The sequence below is a fragment of the Heterodontus francisci genome, chromosome 3, assembly GCF_036365525.1.
Source record: "Heterodontus francisci isolate sHetFra1 chromosome 3, sHetFra1.hap1, whole genome shotgun sequence".
Taxonomy (NCBI): Eukaryota; Metazoa; Chordata; class Chondrichthyes; order Heterodontiformes; family Heterodontidae; genus Heterodontus; species Heterodontus francisci.
The window spans coordinates 135,123,321-135,142,316 of NC_090373.1; the positions used below are offsets into that span (position 1 = coordinate 135,123,321).

The window sequence follows — 18,996 nt, forward strand, 5'->3', positions numbered from 1 at the left end:
GGTAAGCGTTAAATGTAAAAAAAAAAACCTACCTGAGCTGCGAGTCTGGGATGTTAGAGAGGGAAACTCTGAGTCTGCGCAGTGAGCAAGTGAGCGTCTCTGTGACATCGTCACGCTTATGCTGCAGCTTCCTGAAGATTGGGAGTCGGACGATAAGTAAAGGGAACATTTTGGTGGTCGGGCTCTGGTCGGGTCGGGCGCGGGGGAAAAATGGAAGGACTCAAGCTGGGTCGGGCTCGGGTCTGATGTGGTTCCGTCGGGTTCGGGTCGGGTTTTCTTTTTTTGTGACCTGAGCAGGCCTTTACTGTGCAGCATAAACACCGGCATGGACAACTTGGGCCAAATAGCCTGTTACTATGGTATAAATTCGATGTAACATGCTATATTTAGCTCCAAAGTACTATATTCTCATACTGGTGTGTGTGTGTGTGTGTGTTTTGGGGGTGGTGGTGTAAAACAGTATGAGAATGGACTGGTGTGTGTGTGTGTGTGTGTTTTGGGGGTGGTGGTGTAAAACAGTATGAGAATGGACTGGTGTGTGTGTGTGTGTGTGTTTTGGGGGTGGTGGTGTAAAACAGTATGAGAATGGACTGGTGTGTGTGTGTGTGTGTTTTGGGGGTGGTGGTGTAAAACAGTATGAGAATGGACTGGTGTGTGTGTGTGTGTGTGTTTTGGGGGTGGTGGTGTAAAACAGTATGAGAATGGACTGGTGTGTGTGTGTGTGTGTGTTTTGGGGGTGGTGGTGTAAAACAGTATGAGAATGGACTGGTGTGTGTGTGTGTGTGTTTTGGGGGTGGTGTAAAACAGTATGAGAATGGACTGGTGTGTGTGTGTGTGTGTGTTTTGGGGGTGGTGGTGTAAAACAGTATGAGAATGGACTGGTGTGTGTGTGTGTGTGTGTTTTGGGGGTGGTGGTGTAAAACAGTATGAGAATGGACTGGTGTGTGTGTGTGTGTGTGTTTTGGGGGTGGTGGTGTAAAACAGTATGAGAATGGACTGGTGTGTGTGTGTGTGTGTGTTTTGGGGGTGGTGGTGTAAAACAGTATGAGAATGGACTGGTGTGTGTGTGTGTGTGTGTTTTGGGGGTGGTGGTGTAAAACAGTATGAGAATGGACTGGTGTGTGTGTGTGTGTGTGTTTTGGGGGTGGTGGTGTAAAACAGTATGAGAATGGACTGGTGTGTGTGTGTGTGTGTGTTTTGGGGGTGGTGGTGTAAAACAGTATGAGAATGGACTGGTGTGTGTGTGTGTGTGTGTTTTGGGGGTGGTGGTGTAAAACAGTATGAGAATGGACTGGTGTGTGTGTGTGTGTGTGTTTTGGGGGTGGTGGTGTAAAACAGTATGAGAATGGACTGGTGTGTGTGTGTGTGTGTGTTTTGGGGGTGGTGGTGTAAAACAGTATGAGAATGGACTGGTGTGTGTGTGTGTGTGTTTTGGGGGTGGTGGTGTAAAACAGTATGAGAATGGACTGGTGTGTGTGTGTGTGTGTGTTTTGGGGGTGGTGGTGTAAAACAGTATGAGAATGGACTGGTGTGTGTGTGTGTGTGTGTTTTGGGGGTGGTGGTGTAAAACAGTATGAGAATGGACTGGTGTGTGTGTGTGTGTGTTTTGGGGGTGGTGGTGTAAAACAGTATGAGAATGGACTGGTGTGTGTGTGTGTGTGTGTTTTGGGGGTGGTGGTGTAAAACAGTATGAGAATGGACTGGTGTGTGTGTGTGTGTGTTTTGGGGGTGGTGGTGTAAAACAGTATGAGAATGGACTGGTGTGTGTGTGTGTGTGTGTTTTGGGGGTGGTGGTGTAAAACAGTATGAGAATGGACTGGTGTGTGTGTGTGTGTGTGTTTTGGGGGTGGTGGTGTAAAACAGTATGAGAATGGACTGGTGTGTGTGTGTGTGTGTGTTTTGGGGGTGGTGGTGTAAAACAGTATGAGAATGGACTGGTGTGTGTGTGTGTGTGTGTTTTGGGGGTGGTGGTGTAAAACAGTATGAGAATGGACTGGTGTGTGTGTGTGTGTGTGTTTTGGGGGTGGTGGTGTAAAACAGTATGAGAATGGACTGGTGTGTGTGTGTGTGTGTGTTTTGGGGGTGGTGGTGTAAAACAGTATGAGAATGGACTGGTGTGTGTGTGTGTGTGTGTTTTGGGGGTGGTGGTGTAAAACAGTATGAGAATGGACTGGTGTGTGTGTGTGTGTGTTTTGGGGGTGGTGGTGTAAAACAGTATGAGAATGGACTGGTGTGTGTGTGTGTGTGTGTTTTGGGGGTGGTGGTGTAAAACAGTATGAGAATGGACTGGTGTGTGTGTGTGTGTGTGTTTTGGGGGTGGTGGTGTAAAACAGTATGAGAATGGACTGGTGTGTGTGTGTGTGTGTGTTTTGGGGGTGGTGGTGTAAAACAGTATGAGAATGGACTGGTGTGTGTGTGTGTGTGTGTTTTGGGGGTGGTGGTGTAAAACAGTATGAGAATGGACTGGTGTGTGTGTGTGTGTGTGTTTTGGGGGTGGTGGTGTAAAACAGTATGAGAATGGACTGGTGTGTGTGTGTGTGTGTGTTTTGGGGGTGGTGGTGTAAAACAGTATGAGAATGGACTGGTGTGTGTGTGTGTGTGTGTTTTGGGGGTGGTGGTGTAAAACAGTATGAGAATGGACTGGTGTGTGTGTGTGTGTGTTTTGGGGGTGGTGGTGTAAAACAGTATGAGAATGGACTGGTGTGTGTGTGTGTGTGTGTTTTGGGGGTGGTGGTGTAAAACAGTATGAGAATGGACTGGTGTGTGTGTGTGTGTGTGTTTTGGGGGTGGTGGTGTAAAACAGTATGAGAATGGACTGGTGTGTGTGTGTGTGTGTTTTGGGGGTGGTGGTGTAAAACAGTATGAGAATGGACTGGTGTGTGTGTGTGTGTGTGTTTTGGGGGTGGTGGTGTAAAACAGTATGAGAATGGACTGGTGTGTGTGTGTGTGTGTGTTTTGGGGGTGGTGGTGTAAAACAGTATGAGAATGGACTGGTGTGTGTGTGTGTGTGTGTTTTGGGGGTGGTGGTGTAAAACAGTATGAGAATGGACTGGTGTGTGTGTGTGTGTGTGTTTTGGGGGTGGTGGTGTAAAACAGTATGAGAATGGACTGGTGTGTGTGTGTGTGTGTGTTTTGGGGGTGGTGGTGTAAAACAGTATGAGAATGGACTGGTGTGTGTGTGTGTGTGTGTTTTGGTGGTGGTGTAAAACAGTATGAGAATGGACTGGTGTGTGTGTGTGTGTTTTGGGGGTGGTGGTGTAAAACAGTATGAGAATGGACTGGTGTGTGTGTGTGTGTGTGTTTTGGGGGTGGTGTAAAACAGTATGAGAATGGACTGGTGTGTGTGTGTGTGTGTTTTGGGGGTGGTGGTGTAAAACAGTATGAGAATGGACTGGTGTGTGTGTGTGTGTGTGTTTTGGGGGTGGTGGTGTAAAACAGTATGAGAATGGACTGGTGTGTGTGTGTGTGTGTGTTTTGGGGGTGGTGTAAAACAGTATGAGAATGGACGTGTGTGTGTGTGTGTGTGTTTTGGTGGTGGTGTAAAACAGTATGAGAATGGACTGGTGTGTGTGTGTGTGTGTGTTTTGGTGGTGGTGTAAAACAGTATGAGAATGGACTGGTGTGTGTGTGTGTGTGTTTTGGGGGTGGTGTAAAACAGTATGAGAATGGACGTGTGTGTGTGTGTGTGTGTTTTGGTGGTGGTGTAAAACAGTATGAGAATGGACTGGTGTGTGTGTGTGTGTGTGTTTTGGGGGTGGTGGTGTAAAACAGTATGAGAATGGACTGGTGTGTGTGTGTGTGTGTTTTGGGGGTGGTGGTGTAAAACAGTATGAGAATGGACTGGTGTGTGTGTGTGTGTGTGTTTTGGTGGTGGTGTAAAACAGTATGAGAATGGACTGGTGTGTGTGTGTGTGTGTGTTTTGGGGGTGGTGGTGTAAAACAGTATGAGAATGGACTGGTGTGTGTGTGTGTGTGTTTTGGGGGTGGTGTAAAACAGTATGAGAATGGACGTGTGTGTGTGTGTGTGTGTTTTGGTGGTGGTGTAAAACAGTATGAGAATGGACTGGTGTGTGTGTGTGTGTGTTTTGGGGGTGGTGTAAAACAGTATGAGAATGGACTGGTGTGTGTGTGTGTGTGTTTTGGGGGTGGTGTAAAACAGTATGAGAATGGACTGGTGTGTGTGTGTGTGTGTGTTTTGGGGGTGGTGTAAAACAGTATGAGAATGGACTGGTGTGTGTGTGTGTGTGTTTTGGGGGTGGTGTAAAACAGTATGAGAATGGACTGGTGTGTGTGTGTGTGTGTTTTGGGGGTGGTGTAAAACAGTATGAGAATGGACTGGTGTGTGTGTGTGTGTGTTTTGGGGGTGGTGGTGTAAAACAGTATGAGAATGGACTGGTGTGTGTGTGTGTGTGTTTTGGGGGTGGTGGTGTAAAACAGTATGAGAATGGACGTGTGTGTGTGTGTTTTGGTGGTGGTGTAAAACAGTATGAGAATGGACTGGTGTGTGTGTGTTTTGGGGGTGGTGTAAAACAGTATGAGAATGGACTGGTGTGTGTGTGTGTGTGTGTTTTGGTGGTGGTGTAAAACAGTATGAGAATGGACTGGTGTGTGTGTGTGTGTGTTTTGGTGGTGGTGTAAAACAGTATGAGAATGGACTGGTGTGTGTGTGTGTGTGTGTTTTGGTGGTGGTGTAAAACAGTATGAGAATGGACTGGTGTGTGTGTGTGTGTCTGGTGAGGGTGGTTTGCACTGTTCAACTCCCACCTGACTGCAGCAAGTATTTTTTGGTTATGAGGGTATAACCCTAACTTGTTTTATTTGTCAAATGAACAGCTGCCTTGTGGGCGTCTCGGGAGAGACCACGGCTAAGGGAGTAAACCCTAACAGAAAATCCGGAGTGGAACCCCGTAGGCGGTCATGTGTCACCTTTGGCATGTTTCCGGCAGTTCCTGCAGCCATACCGGTGCCAAACGTCGTGCTCTGCACTCCTTTGGACCCCACCAGAAAGGCCGAGAGGGGGGTTTTGACGCTTGGGCAACTCTCAACCTCCATACATTCGCCCAGGCATGCGCCATGGAGAGGTCACTCCATAGTTGCCTCACAGCGACTGACACCACTGACCACCTCTAGGCGCTTACCCATTGTCTCTCGAGACAAGGAGGCCAAAGAAGTACTATATTATACAAAGGATTTAATGTTGGTGTAGTATTACACTTGATGTAGTGTTTTCATGGACTATCTGCTGAAATATGTTTTTATTTTTCTTTTAGAAACCAGCCAGAATCCTGACTTAACTGAAATGGAAACAATGTCAAAAGTCCCTGAAGAAATGGCCAATGAGGAGCCAGTAATTCAAGAAGTGGGCAATAAGGGGGAGTTTGTAAATCATTCTCAAATAGATAAAGAATGGTAAGAGCAGTACTAACTTAATAAGCAATAATAAAATTTTGGCATTTGAATTGGGTGCTAATCTGAATTTAATTTTAAAAAAAAATACAAATGCTGTGAATTAGAGGGTAGGCATATTGAAGAAAGTCAGTCGACCAACTTTAGCTCTTGCATGCAGTAAGAATATAAATATTGTTAAACAGGGGAAAAGGTCCATTGCGTTTGCCTTCTCCCATCCTTGTAATCGCATGATGTAACAAGTATTAAGTTCTGTATCACCAAACGACAACTTGAGTATTGCTGAAAACAGACATTTGTCGAAGCTTTTCATCTTGCACTCATCAGGACAACTCGCAAGACTACCAACGTAAGGAAAAGCAACTAAGTTATACGGTATGCGAAGAGAGTACTGATTGGTTGACAAGTGGACTCTGGTTGAGGCATTGCCATGGAGAATGCACCAGTTTATGGTGACTGACAGTTAACTGCCAAGCTTTGTTTGAAATTTAAACCAGACAGCTTGACTCTGGTTAAGGCATTGCCCTGAGGAATGAACTAGCAAATGGCTGTCACCTATTTTGTTTAGCTGAAACAGGCGCAATGTGTGTGCATGTTCTTTGTCTGCAAAGAACAGGGCCCTGTGCATTAATACATGTAGCTTCCATAACGTGCAATTGCGCCACACTGAGCCCGACCAATCTTAAATTGGTTGTCAGCGTAATTCTTTGCACACTGAGGATTATTTAGTAAATGTTGTCCAATCGCGGAATCACATCTAATGTTTGACACTGTGTCTTGAGTTTTGCAAGCTTGGGCTGGTTGGGACAGTCTGTACCTTGCCTATTGCGAACAGAAGAAGGGACGTACCATTTGATACGATCCACCAATATACCTAGCATCACACTGGCATTGAAATTCATATACCACATTACTCATTTGTGTGATAGGCAGAACATCTTTTTAGCTTGATGGCAGCATTCTGTTACAAACACAATACGTGTTGCTACTACATAGTAACCATGAAACAGCTAGCTGCACCTGTTGCTCAAATTTTTGGGATGCGTTACCCTTCCAGGGTAATCTGAGGTAGACTGGGCACTTTTCAGGGCCGCAAATGACGGCCTTAGGCCCATTCAAAAGTTTGCGCGATATACAGTGAGAAATGATCTTATCATGGTCATGCAGAATGCCTTTGATTCACCATATTTCAGCATCAAGCTTGCATGGTGAGCAAATGGCTCAGGTTCTATGAGGTTGCCGATAGGCCAATCTTATAGCGCGTGGAACTGTAAGAATTCCAACGTGTGTATTAACCAGTGAAGGCAGGTTTACGGTAGACCGTGGTAGAGGCCCCACTAGCATATTTCTCAACTAGTACGTCAAGGAAAGGGAGCTCATTTGACTGCTCCATTTCATATGAGTAATGTGGTATATGAATTTCCATGCTAGTGTGAGGCTAGGTATATAGGCCATATGTCCCAAAGACTCGCAGATCGTATCAAACGGCATGTCCCTTCTGCTGTTCATAACGAGCAAGCTACAGACCATATCCGACCAGCCCGAGCTTACAAAACTCAAAACGCAGTGTCCAACATTAGATGTGATTCCGCGATTGGACAACATTTTCTAAATAATCCTCAGTATGCTAAGAATTATGCTGACAACCAACTTAAGGTTGTTAGTTGCGCTCGCTATGTGGCACACTTGTGCGTAATGGAAGCTACATTTATTAATACACAGGGCCCTGTTCATTGCCGATAGAAAGAACATGTACACACATTGTGCCTGTTTCAGCTAAACAAAATAAGTGACAGCCATTTGCTAGTTCATTCCTCAGGGCAATGCCTTGACCAGAGTTAAACTGCCTGGTTTAAATTTCAAACAAAGCTTGGCAGTAACTGTAAGTCATCATAGACTGATGCATTCTCCATGGCAATGCCTCTACCAATCAGAATCCACTTGCCAACCAATCAGTACTGTCTTCTCATACAGTATAAATTGGTGGGCTTTCCCTTACATTGTCCTGATGAGTGCAAGATGAAAAGCTTAGACAAAATGTCTCTCTCTTTTCAGCAATACTCAAGGATTAAGTTGTTGACTAATCATGACCATCAGTCTCTATCAATTAGACATAGGGAAATACCCTATACTAAAGTCGCTGGGTCAAAATCCTGGAACTCCCTTCCTAACAGCGCTGCGGGTGTACCTACGCACATGGACTGCAGCGGTTCAAGAAGGAGGCTCACCATCACCTTCTCAAGGGCAATTAGGGATGGACAATAAATGCTGGCCTAGCCAGTGACATTTACATCCAATGAACAAATAAATTCCATTTGTTCTAATTTTAACCTGTGTCCTCTTGTGCTGCTGTCAGAACTTAGTTTGAAGTAGAGTTTTAGACCTACTTTTTCTTTACACGATTTACTGTCTGGTAAATCTCCCATAGATCACTTAACCATGTTTTTATGCTGAAACATATATGTTTCTCCAGCCTTGCCTCATCATTTAGTCCTTTGATGAAAAGGATCAGTCTTGGGGCACTTCTTCAGGGCTTGTCTTGGCGACCAAAACATGGCATGTAGTCTCAAAGTATGATATCTCTGACCAGGACATTATACCAGGTAGACATTAAATGAGGAATTAAGTAATCGATGGAATATTATAATCATTCTTGGCAACCTGCTACCCCTTGAGTCAGTTCCTTGTCAAAAACCACACAGAGCAAAGCACTTGATAGTGTGGTCCATGCCAGATTCTACCTTCTGCAACGCTGGAGAGGTGTGGCTGGTCTAGAATTCAACACTTATATGCGTAACTTAATTTTTTAAGTTTGCCAAGATCAGAGCAGCCATGATTTTATTGAATGACGGAGAAGGCTCGAGGGGCCATATGGCCTTTTCCTGCTCCTATTTCTTATGTTGACCGTTCCTGCTTTCTGTCATGGTTGGTTCTTTATCTGAGATTATGATCGCAGCAGGATCATTCAGCTAGTTAGTCAGAACTCTGCACTTTTGCCAGGAGCACAAGAGCTACTGCAGCTGGACCTTAGCATTCTATATTAACCTTCACAGACATGCCAACTGTAACTCTGCCCCTGTATATGGGGATTCTAATTCTCAAATTACCAAAACATCCTGCAGGCCAAACTTATGGGAAAGTCTATGTTCAAGTCCATGTTTTCCAGTGCTGTAGATTTGTGAGATAGTTATCCTTGTTTCAATTGTCTTTGCATGGCTAATATACAAAATAGCTCTTCTGAGAGCCATCTATTTATACTGTTGAAAAAATTCTGTGTACAGGTAAAATTTCAGTGCAAATGATCTCAAGGAATTTCACATGAATTTGCATGAAAATTTCTAATTTGTTTCAAAAGTTCCTGAGAAGCTTTGTTTCCAGATCATTTACTTAGAGAATTAAGGACTAAGAAGCACATAAGATTGGGAAATTATAGAATTGCAATGAATAGACCAAGAAAAGTCTCCAATAGGTTACAGACCCTTCATAAGATCTTTGGCTGGAAAAAAGAAAGACATGGATATGCGTTAAGTAAAGTTCTGCTTTGGAGCTATGTTCCCCTTGCTTTTGTCTTCTGTAACTTCCGATGTCTGTGTATTGCTTTGTCGCATAATATAATACAACATAACACACCCCACGCGCAGGAAGCAAAATGGAGAACTTTGCCTAACCAAATACCAGAACCTGTAAGAATTGCTCAGTCAAAACTAAATCCAGTTTCATTCTTTTGAAGTAGAGATTTATAACAGCCAAGACTGCTCTGACTGGTTTGCAAAGTACCAAAATAGCTCTTCACCCCAACAAACAATCTGATGGACCATGATTCCTAACATAATGAGCATAGATTTATCATGGGGCAAATAGTTTAGCGAGGTGAGGCTTTCAAGACCTTATAAAAGTGCTGATCGTATTTAATATATTTCTTGCAAAATTCTTTACTGCCATTCCCATTCTTGATCTTTGACCTCATGAAGGTGAGGCATGTAAGTGTGGGGAAGACGCCCAGTATCAAGCATTCATGATTCACGTACTGCACAGTCTGATAAGAAAACTTCGGGGGTTCCGAAGAAGGGTCACTGACCCGAAACGTTAACTCTGCTTCTCTTTCCACAGATGCTGCCAGACCTGCTGAGTGAATCCAGCATTTCTTGTTTTTGTTTCTGATAAGAAAACTGTTCCTTCCTCTTGGCCAGAATATGGAACTCGCGACCGCAGTGGGACAAATAGCACAGATGCATTTATGGGGCAGTTAGATAAACACGAGGGAGGAAGGAATGAAAGGATATGCTGATTGGTTCAGATGGGAGAAGGCTCATGTGGAGCATAAACACCAACATGGACCAGTTGTACCTGAATAGCTTGTTTCTGTGCTGTAATTACTTCTATGTATTTAAAAGTTTCAGTCAATATATTGCTTTCTTCTGGGTGGGTTATTCCTTTTTAATGGATTCTGTATAATGAAGAATCCCAGAATGATATAGTAAGTGAAAGCTAAGGGCCTCAGTAAAATGTTTGTTGAGGTTAAAGGGTGTGTTACTTAGTTTCTGTGTTACAGCTAAAAGGTGTGTATTTTAGTATCTTTAGAGGTTACCTGACCTGAAAATCTATTTTTTGACTGTAAACTTGGCAATACAAATACTGACATAAGGCAAATGTGCATTTTGTTTCATATAGAAGCTACATTACACTGTCAATATTTTTTGTAGTTGAGTTTTCAGTTTGGCCTTTATAAAGCACAACTTACAATACTCAATTTTGAAAACGAACTGAAGTTTAGAATCAGTAAAAGAAATTTCCACAGGACCTTGGTGAAACTCCCGGAGAAACTGTGTAAATGGTTAAAGATGACCATTTGCAGAGTTTATCCAGGGTTTCTACGTGTCTTCTGCTGGAGTTGCAGTGGGAAGTCGGGAATCCTACAGAAATTCAGAACTAATGTAATTTAACAAGTTACGTTGAGATGTGTATTGCACTATCAACAGAATAAATTCTGGCAAAGCCAAAAATCTGTACATCTAGTTGTATCAGTATGTTATCGCTGAATCTGCACCTGTGAAAGTCTTTTGTTACAGGTCAATATTTTTTTAATTTGTATTTGCAAAAGTGAGGTATAACTGATGAGCTACACCTGCCCCTGGTAGAATCTTGTGATTGCTCACTTGTAATATGATCACGCACACTCAAACTTGGAATTCTGTATATAAAATAGACAAGCACAAATGGGAAGACAGCAATTATTTTTTTCACCTTTCAGAATAAAACCATTTTAGTAGTGCTAATATTTTGGCAGATTAAAAGCTCTAAATTATATTGTCACCAATAAAATGTTGATATGGCAAATTTTCCAGAATATTGCTTGATCTTGGTATCTGTACCCATAAAATACTTCTGTCTTGGCTGATCCTTTTTTTTTAAACACTATTCTCTAGTTCTGCTACTGAGAAAATCATTAGAGAGAATGGAGTTTCTGTGCAGGATGAAAACTTTGAAGATTTTATTGATCTCTCACTCGGAATAAAAGCTACCAGAGTAGCCACAGAAACCATTAATGATGATTGTCAGGATGAAGTTGGAATTCCTGTGAATCCAGTTATTGCATTTGAGGAAAATGGATCCATGGAGTTATTAACAAAAGTAGATGGCATTCCGACTCAACAAACAGCAGGTATGTGTTTGTCTGACTCTACACTAGTGTATAAAAGTTTAGCAGGTATGTTTTCTTGATGGCATGACTTATGTTGTGGATCCAAGGTATTAAACCCTCGACGCTTAAAGGTGTGCTCACCAAAGGTAGGGCAGAGAGAGTAGGGGGTCCATAAATGGCCCAAGTTGGAGAAATGCAGATTTCTTGGAGGATTGTGAGGCTGCAGGAGCTTAGATGTATGGAACGGTAAGGCCATAGGTGGGTGGGGGAGGGGGGTTATTTGAATACAAGGATGTGAATTTTAAAATTGAGGCTTTGGTAGACTTGAAGCCAGTGTCAGTCAGTGAGCACCATAGTGATGGGTGAGCAGGACTCCGTTCTACTTAGGATACAGGAAGCAAAGTTTTGAATCGAGAATTTTGTAAAATTTATTTCATGGGATGTGGGCGTCACTGGCAAGGCCAGCATTTATTGCCCATCCCCAAGAACCCTTGACAACTGGGTGGTTTGCTAGGCCATTTCAGAGGGCAGTTAAGAGTAAACCACATTGCTGTGGGTCTGGAGTCACATGCAGGCCTGACGAGATAAGGACAGCAGACTTCCTTCCCTAAAGGACGTTGGTGAACTAGATGGGTTTTTACAACAAAAGATGATTGTTTCATGGCAGCACTACTGAGAATTTAAATTCCACCAGCTGCCATGGGGGGGATTTGAACCTGTGTCCCTGCCTCTGGGTTCCTAGTTCAGTGACATTGCCACTATGCCACTGTCTTTCCCCCATAGAACGTGTGTGAGAGAGAGAGAGGGGGGGCAGATATAATACAGACAAGTATTCCATTGAACTTGTCATATCATAAATTAAAATCCAAGTTTTGGTTTAGTACCTGAAATAGATGAAATAACTGGTTAACAAACCTGTGACAAAGGGCAGAAACCTGGATTATCATTATTAGAGGAACAAAGTGGAAGTTAAACTTTTTCCTCTCAGTTGTTTATTAGAACGTTGAATGTTTTACACGTTGCAATAATACCATTTGACAGGAAATTGAGTAAGTGTTAGAAAACATAACACAAGAAAAAGGATCAGAGTAGACCATATGGCCCATCGAGCCTGCTCCGCATTCAATACGATCCTGGCTGATCTTGGGCTTCAATTCCACTTTTCTGCCACTCGCCAAATCCCTTGATTCCCTGAGAGACCGAAAATCTATCTATCCCAGCCTTAAATGTATTCAGCGATGGAGCATCCACAACCCCCTGGGGTAGAGAATTCCAAAGATTCACAACCCTTTGAGTGAAGTAATTTCTCCCCATCTCAGTCCGAAATGATCAGCCCCTTATCCTGAGGCTGTAACCCCATGTTTTAGATCGCTTGACAAGCAAGAATATAAAGGATATGAGGAAAGGCAAACAAATAAGGTGAGAATAGATAGCTTCTATTGAAGATCTACTACTGGCACAGGTGGAGTGGGCAGTGAATAGCCACCTTCTGCATTATAATTTCTATGATTTTATTAAATTGTGTAACACATCAAGCCAGTATATTAAAACCAAGTACAACACAGTACAATAGAATGGTTAGTGCCATAGAGGTTAACTCAAACCTTTGGTGTATAAAATTGTACCACATCTTCTTGTTTCCCTATTATCATATGCTGAATGCTGTTATTAGCACCAGTTGCCTGAAACCAGACTGATTCTGATGGACATAACAGTTCAACATTTGCATCCATCTTCAGCCAGAAGTACCGAGTTGATAAATCCAGCTCGTCGGCCTCCTGAAGTCCCCAGCATCACAGATGCCAGTCTTCAGCCAATTTGATTCACTCTGCGTGATATTAAGAAACCACTGAAGGCACTGGATACTGCAAAGGCTATGGGCCCTGACAACATTCCATCAATACTAGTGAAGATCTGTGCTCCAGAACTTGCTGTGCCCCTAGCCAATCTCTTCCAGTACAGCTACGTCACTGGCATCTACCCAGCAATGTGGCAAATTGCCCAGGTATGTCCTGTACACAACCCGGCCAGTTACCGCCCCCATCAGTCTACTCTCAATCGTCAGTAAAGTTAAAGAAGGTGTGGTTGACAGTGCTATCAAGTGGCTCTTGCTCAGCAATAACCTGCTCACTGACACTCAGTTTAGGTTCCTCCAGGGCCACTCAGCTCCTGAGCTCATTACAGCCTTGGTTCAAACATGAACAAAAGAGCTGCACTCGAGGTGAGGTGAGAGTAACTGCCCTTGACATCAAGGCAGCATTTGACGAGAATGGCATCAAGGAGCCCTAGCAAAACTGGAGTCAATGGAAATCGAGGACAATTCACCGCTGGTTGGAGTTGTACCTAGCGCAAAGGAAGATGGTTGTGGTTGTTGGAGGTCAATCATCTGAGCTCCAGGACATCACTGCAGGAGTTCCACAGGGTAGTGTCCTAGGCCCAACCATCTTCTGCTTCATCAATGACCTTCCTTCAATCCTATAGTCAGAATTGGGGATGTTTATGCAGTCAACTATGTTCACCATTCGTGACTCCTCAGATACTGAAGCAGTCCGTGTAGAAATGCAGCAAGACCTGGACAATGGCCAGGCTTGGGCTGATAAGTGGAAAGTAACATTCGCGCTGCACAAGTACCAGGCCATGACCATCTCCAACAAGAGAGAATCTAACTATCACCCCTTGACATTCAATGGCATTACGATCGCTGAATCCCCCATTATCAACATCCTGGGGGTTACCGTTGACCAGAAACTGAACTGGAGTAGCCATGTAAATACCATGGCTACAAGAGCAGGTCAGAGGCTAGGAGTCCTGCGGCGAGTAACTCACCACCTGACTCCCCAAAGCATGTCCACCATCTACCAGGCACAAGTCAGGAGTGTGATGAAATACTCTGCACTTGCCTGGATGGGTGCAGCTCCAACAACACTCAAGAAGCTCGACAACATCCAGGACAAAGCAGTCTGCTTGATTGTCAATCCATCCACAAACATTCACTCCCACCACCAGCAACGCACAGTAGCAGTAGTGTGTACCATCTACAAGATGCACTGCAGCAACGCACCTAGGCTCCTTCGACAGCACTTTCCAAACCCGCGACCTCTACCACCTAGAAGGACAAAGGCAGAAGATGCATGGGAACACTGCCACCTGTAAGTTCCCCTCCAAACCACACACCATCCTGACTTGGAACTATATCGCTGTTATTTCACTGTCGCTGGGTCAAAATCCTGGAACTTCCTTCCTTACAGCACTGTGGGTGTACCTACTCCACATGGACTGCAGTGGTTCAAGAAGGCAGCACACCGCCATCTTCTCAAGGACAATTAGGGATGTGCAATAAATGCTGGCCTAGCCAGCGATGCCCACATCCCATGAATGAATAAAAAAAATACAATCTGTCAGCATTTATAATATTGGGATTTTGCATTAAGAACTAAATGAGATTTGGTTATATGTTGATTATATTGTAGTTTGGAAGGTGTGCTTAATGCAATTTTACTGCTATTGTAATGTTGCTCAGTAGTTATCCTGGTATTAATAGGAAAATGTTGTAAACTATCAATCAAATTGGTTGGTATGTTTATTTCAAAAAAGTCTACTTGCTTCAAAAATGTATACTGGGTTCAATAGACGATAGAAAAAATAGTTGATCATATATAACATTCAGTTAGTTTAGTTAATGAAAGGATTTTTTTTTAATGTGCAATGGCAATGTGATCAGATACAAATTAATTTCTTAGATTTGCAATGTATTCAGTGTGTGCCTGTATCAAATGGGCAATGCACCAGATGGAATGAAGTACTTTTTAACCTCCCATCCCACCAGCAGAAGTCAGGAAAGATGACCCAACTCAGGCCAATCTCTACACTTATCATTTGTTTATAAAAGTGATATTGGTCAAGATCGTTAACCTGTTTCCACATATCTCCTGATAAATGCTGTATGATGAAAGGGACCTGGAAGAAGGAGAGTGGTGGTGGAGGCCCATGAAATAACACTCAACAATTTATATAGTCATCTGTACATATGTGTGGTTCTCAAAACGTGCTTTTGAGGAAAGGGACGTAGAGGCATTTGTCATATCTTTTGAAAAAATAGCCAAACAGATGAAATGGTCAAAAGAATGCTGGACATTGCTTATTCCACCATAACTCTTAATCTTCTCCATCACTCAAAAGTCCTGGAATATGCAGTCACCTTGCAGCTATCCTCCCACCCATCCCAATACACCTTATTCAAGACTCTTCAATCTGGCTTCCATTCCTCCCACAACTCTTGAGACCACATTAGTCAAAGTCACAAATGATCTCCTATGTTACTGTGACCATGAATTCCTACGTCCCCTCATCTTTCACATCTTTCCACTGTTACAGACTGGTGAGAGATGGTTCCCCTTTTTTCACCTCCTGACTGACCAAAGACAGCGTTTTGTTAAAAAATGTGTTCTATCTCCTAGTCAAAATTAGACTTTGGACATATATTTCCCTGGACGATTCCCTGTTGAAAATCAATAATTCACAATTCCTCTAATAGTTTCTTCACAAATAGCAGCAGCACAGATAGATAAGGTGGTTAGGAAGGCAGATGGGATTCTTTATTAGCCGAGGCATAGAATATAAGAGCAGGAGGTTGTGATGGAGCTATATAAAATGTTAGGCCACAGCTGGAGTACTGTGTACAGTTCTGGTCCCACACTATAGGAAGGATGTGATTGGACTGGAGAGAGTGCAGAGGAGATTCACCAGGATGTTGCCTGGGCTGAAGCATTTCAGCTATGAAGTGAGATTTGATAGGCTAGGGTTGTTTTCCTTAGAACAGAGAAGGCTGAGGGGGGACCTGAATGAGGTATACAAAATTATGAGGGGCATTGGTAGGATCGATAGGAAGAAACTTTTTCCCTTAGCGGAGGGATCAATAACCAGGGGGCATAGATTTAAGGTAAGAGGCAGGCGGTTAGAGGGGATTTGAGGAAAACCTTTTTCATCCAGAGGGTAAGGCTACGGACTAAGTGCTGGAAAATGGGATTAGCATAGATAGCTGCTTGACGGCTGGCACAGACACGATGGGCCGAAGGGCCTGTTTCTGTGCTGTATAGCTCTATGACTCTATGCAGAGCTCAGGAATTGATTAATCTGATAACTTGCTGATTTTGAGTAGAGGTGCAAATTTCTATTTCGTAAATATGTCTGCTTGCTCTAACTTTTGTATCTCTTTCTGTATTTCTTCCAGAAGTGATTTGAGAATGTTCAGCAGGAGCAACAAAGTGTGCAGTTCAGTAAGCACATTCACAGAAACTGGAATTCTTTTTACTTCACATCTTGAAGAATTGCAGTGCAGCCATTGTATGATCCAACGTGATTTTTTTTCTTTAAAAAAAAACTAGAAACTAACCATGACTGTGAAAATGGGAGTATAAACATGCAAGATGTGGTTAGAGAGGAATTCATCTTGCTAACTGAACAGCTAGTTAATTCTGATCACTGGTTACTCGTGCGTAATATGCATTGTATATAAACTGCTTTTCCAACATGCTCTTTCAGGGCATTGGCATTCTTCTGTATAATATGACGAGAAATGAGAATGACAAATTTGTGATGGTGAAGGGCAGTATTTCAAAACTAGCTAGTACTTTCACTTCTTTTGAAAACCTATTACTTGAATGAGCCTTATTGCGCTGCAAGTAGTTGATAATGAGGTCACATAGATATATAAGCCTATTGGTTTAAATATGGGGCAATGAGCTCTGCGGAGTTCTTTGTAATCCCTTAAATACTAAGCAGATCATTTTTAGATGCTTCACTGTTACCTCCTATTCAGAAGTTTTTTTTAAAAACACCAGGTACGATAGAAAAAATGTTAAATAGTGCATAATAAATTAGATTCTAATGGCAATTCTGTGGTTAATAAATAAAGTACCTGTTGTACACAGGTTGGTATTTATCACAAGGAAACTTTGAGGCAAGTTAGTCATGCCAGTGAACAGTCTCAAATAAATTGACTTTATATATAAACAATAATAATTGAACTTGTGCGTGGTCAAACAGTTGTAATGCTTTATGATCTGACAGAAAAGACACTTGAAATTTAGATAATACTACTTAATTGTGATGAGCTTTCAAATTGCCTTATCAGATCATGAGACTGACTAAAAGTGATTTATGGAGTCTTTGCTTTTGCTCGTTTCAGAGCAACAAACCTGGCTTGTACCCAGAGTTTGAGACGGCATTCCTTCTATGTGACTTTCACATACTAGATTTTGAGTCCTTAATTTTAACTCATTTGCACGTTATTGCACAAATGAAGTTCAACTTCCATCTCACATGTTTAGATATTGCTGCTACACAGCATGACTGTAAAACCTTGCACTTTCTTTTCCTCTTGAGGACTACTGAAATTATTTAAAGACCTTATTAAATATGACCAGATATCACTTTGTTTTGTTCTCAAGCGTTCTGGTTAAAATACCATTGTGCAAGGGTCCTTTTTCATAGTTGAACATTACATGAAATTAGTATATTGAATAGGTTAATTTAAAGCCAGGTGGTGTATATTTTGTGCTTTAAAAAAAGGCTTAGTCTAAGCTTTGAAAACCATCCATCCGCAAGTATAAAAAAATAGCCATTTAGCAATTTGTTCAGTAATCGATGTATAGCTGCATATTTTATTTTAATTCTTTTTTTCTGCAGGGTCTATTCATCCATGTATATAGAAATTATTTAAAAATGGGGTAAATTCTTCAATTTTCTTTAGCTTTATTTTAATCTGTATAGATGGTGTCCAAAAAATTCTTCTGTTAATATTTTTAGATTCTAAATTGGTTTGCTGTTGTAATGTGATGATTACCACACTAATCAGGCATGCGATTTATTGCTGATTTAATTTTAATCAGAGGAATGTTCTGAATTAAATTTTTCTAATGCAAAGGATACTGAAAATTGAGTGTTTCAGGTCTTTGTAACTCTTTCCTGCCTACTTAAAATACATGAAGGATGGACTAAATGAGTTGTACATGTTTATGAAGATTAATTTAAGGATTGGCAATATCTGAAACTGTCAACAAGATGGTTTCCAGTATGAGAAACTAAAGAGTGAATGCTCAGTAAAATCTGCGCAAGTTTAAAAGAAAAATGTCCCTTCATTTTCCACCTTGTCTGCATTTCCAACCCACCCAACTTTTGTAGCTTCAAAAGATGATCCTCAAAATTTGGTGGAGATAAATATGATAACTTGCACAAACAAAATGCAATAAAATAATAGTTCTGTAACTAGTGTGTATTGCAATTTCATTATTTCTATAAAACTGATTTGAAAATGTTGCCTTGAGTAACATTTTGCACCATTTTGACTGATACAATTGGATTACAGATATACATTTTTTCAGAAAACATTGTTAATAAAGAGCAGTTGCTTGTGTATTCATTCTGGGTTTTTATAATGCATTGTTCTTGTGCTTAAAGGTTTATCTATGAGGTATCTAACTGATTGATTGTAAGATTTGGAACTTTACTTATAATTTTTTCATGAACCAGACAATAGGAATTCGCACAAGGAGACACCTAATGTTGTGATGTCGGACTTATTTATTTCAGTTAGCAGCAATGCTTAACAATCCAAGGCAGTCGATATTCTAGTCCAGATGGCCTATACTGTCCACTGGCTGTAGTGGCACAGATGGCTTGTGATTCCTCTTGTTTCTCTGTCATTTTCAAATCTGTGTGTTGAACCGCTCCAGGTCTGTTCCTTTTATTCTTTGTAACCAGTGGCTCCTCCTGAGCACTGGTTCATACATATCGCTGTTATGATTGATTCTGCCATTTCGTTTGTCAGTACTTGCGTTTGTTTTGCACACGTGATCATGATTAATGTACAATGTTTACAGACCATTATAACCTTGAGGTCCATTAGATCATACATTTCCAGCGAGACTCATCCTGCTTTTTTGTTATAT

The 18,996-nt window shown here is 42.0% G+C and overlaps 1 protein-coding gene across 4 annotated transcripts in view; it reads left to right on the forward strand.

Moving 5' to 3' along the window:
• LOC137361147 (ensconsin-like) overlaps positions 1-18,313 on the forward strand; it is a 161,115-nt gene extending 142,802 nt beyond the window's left edge. For all 4 annotated transcript variants that reach the window (XM_068026090.1, XM_068026094.1, XM_068026097.1 and 1 more), the window contains 3 exons: positions 5,271-5,409; positions 10,833-11,068; positions 16,278-18,313. In XM_068026090.1, coding sequence (XP_067882191.1) covers positions 5,271-5,409; positions 10,833-11,068; positions 16,278-16,288 — 386 coding nt within the window. In that variant the 3' untranslated portion in view covers positions 16,289-18,313. The remainder of the gene's footprint in view (positions 1-5,270; positions 5,410-10,832; positions 11,069-16,277) is intronic.
• The last annotated feature ends 683 nt before the right edge of the window (positions 18,314-18,996 follow it).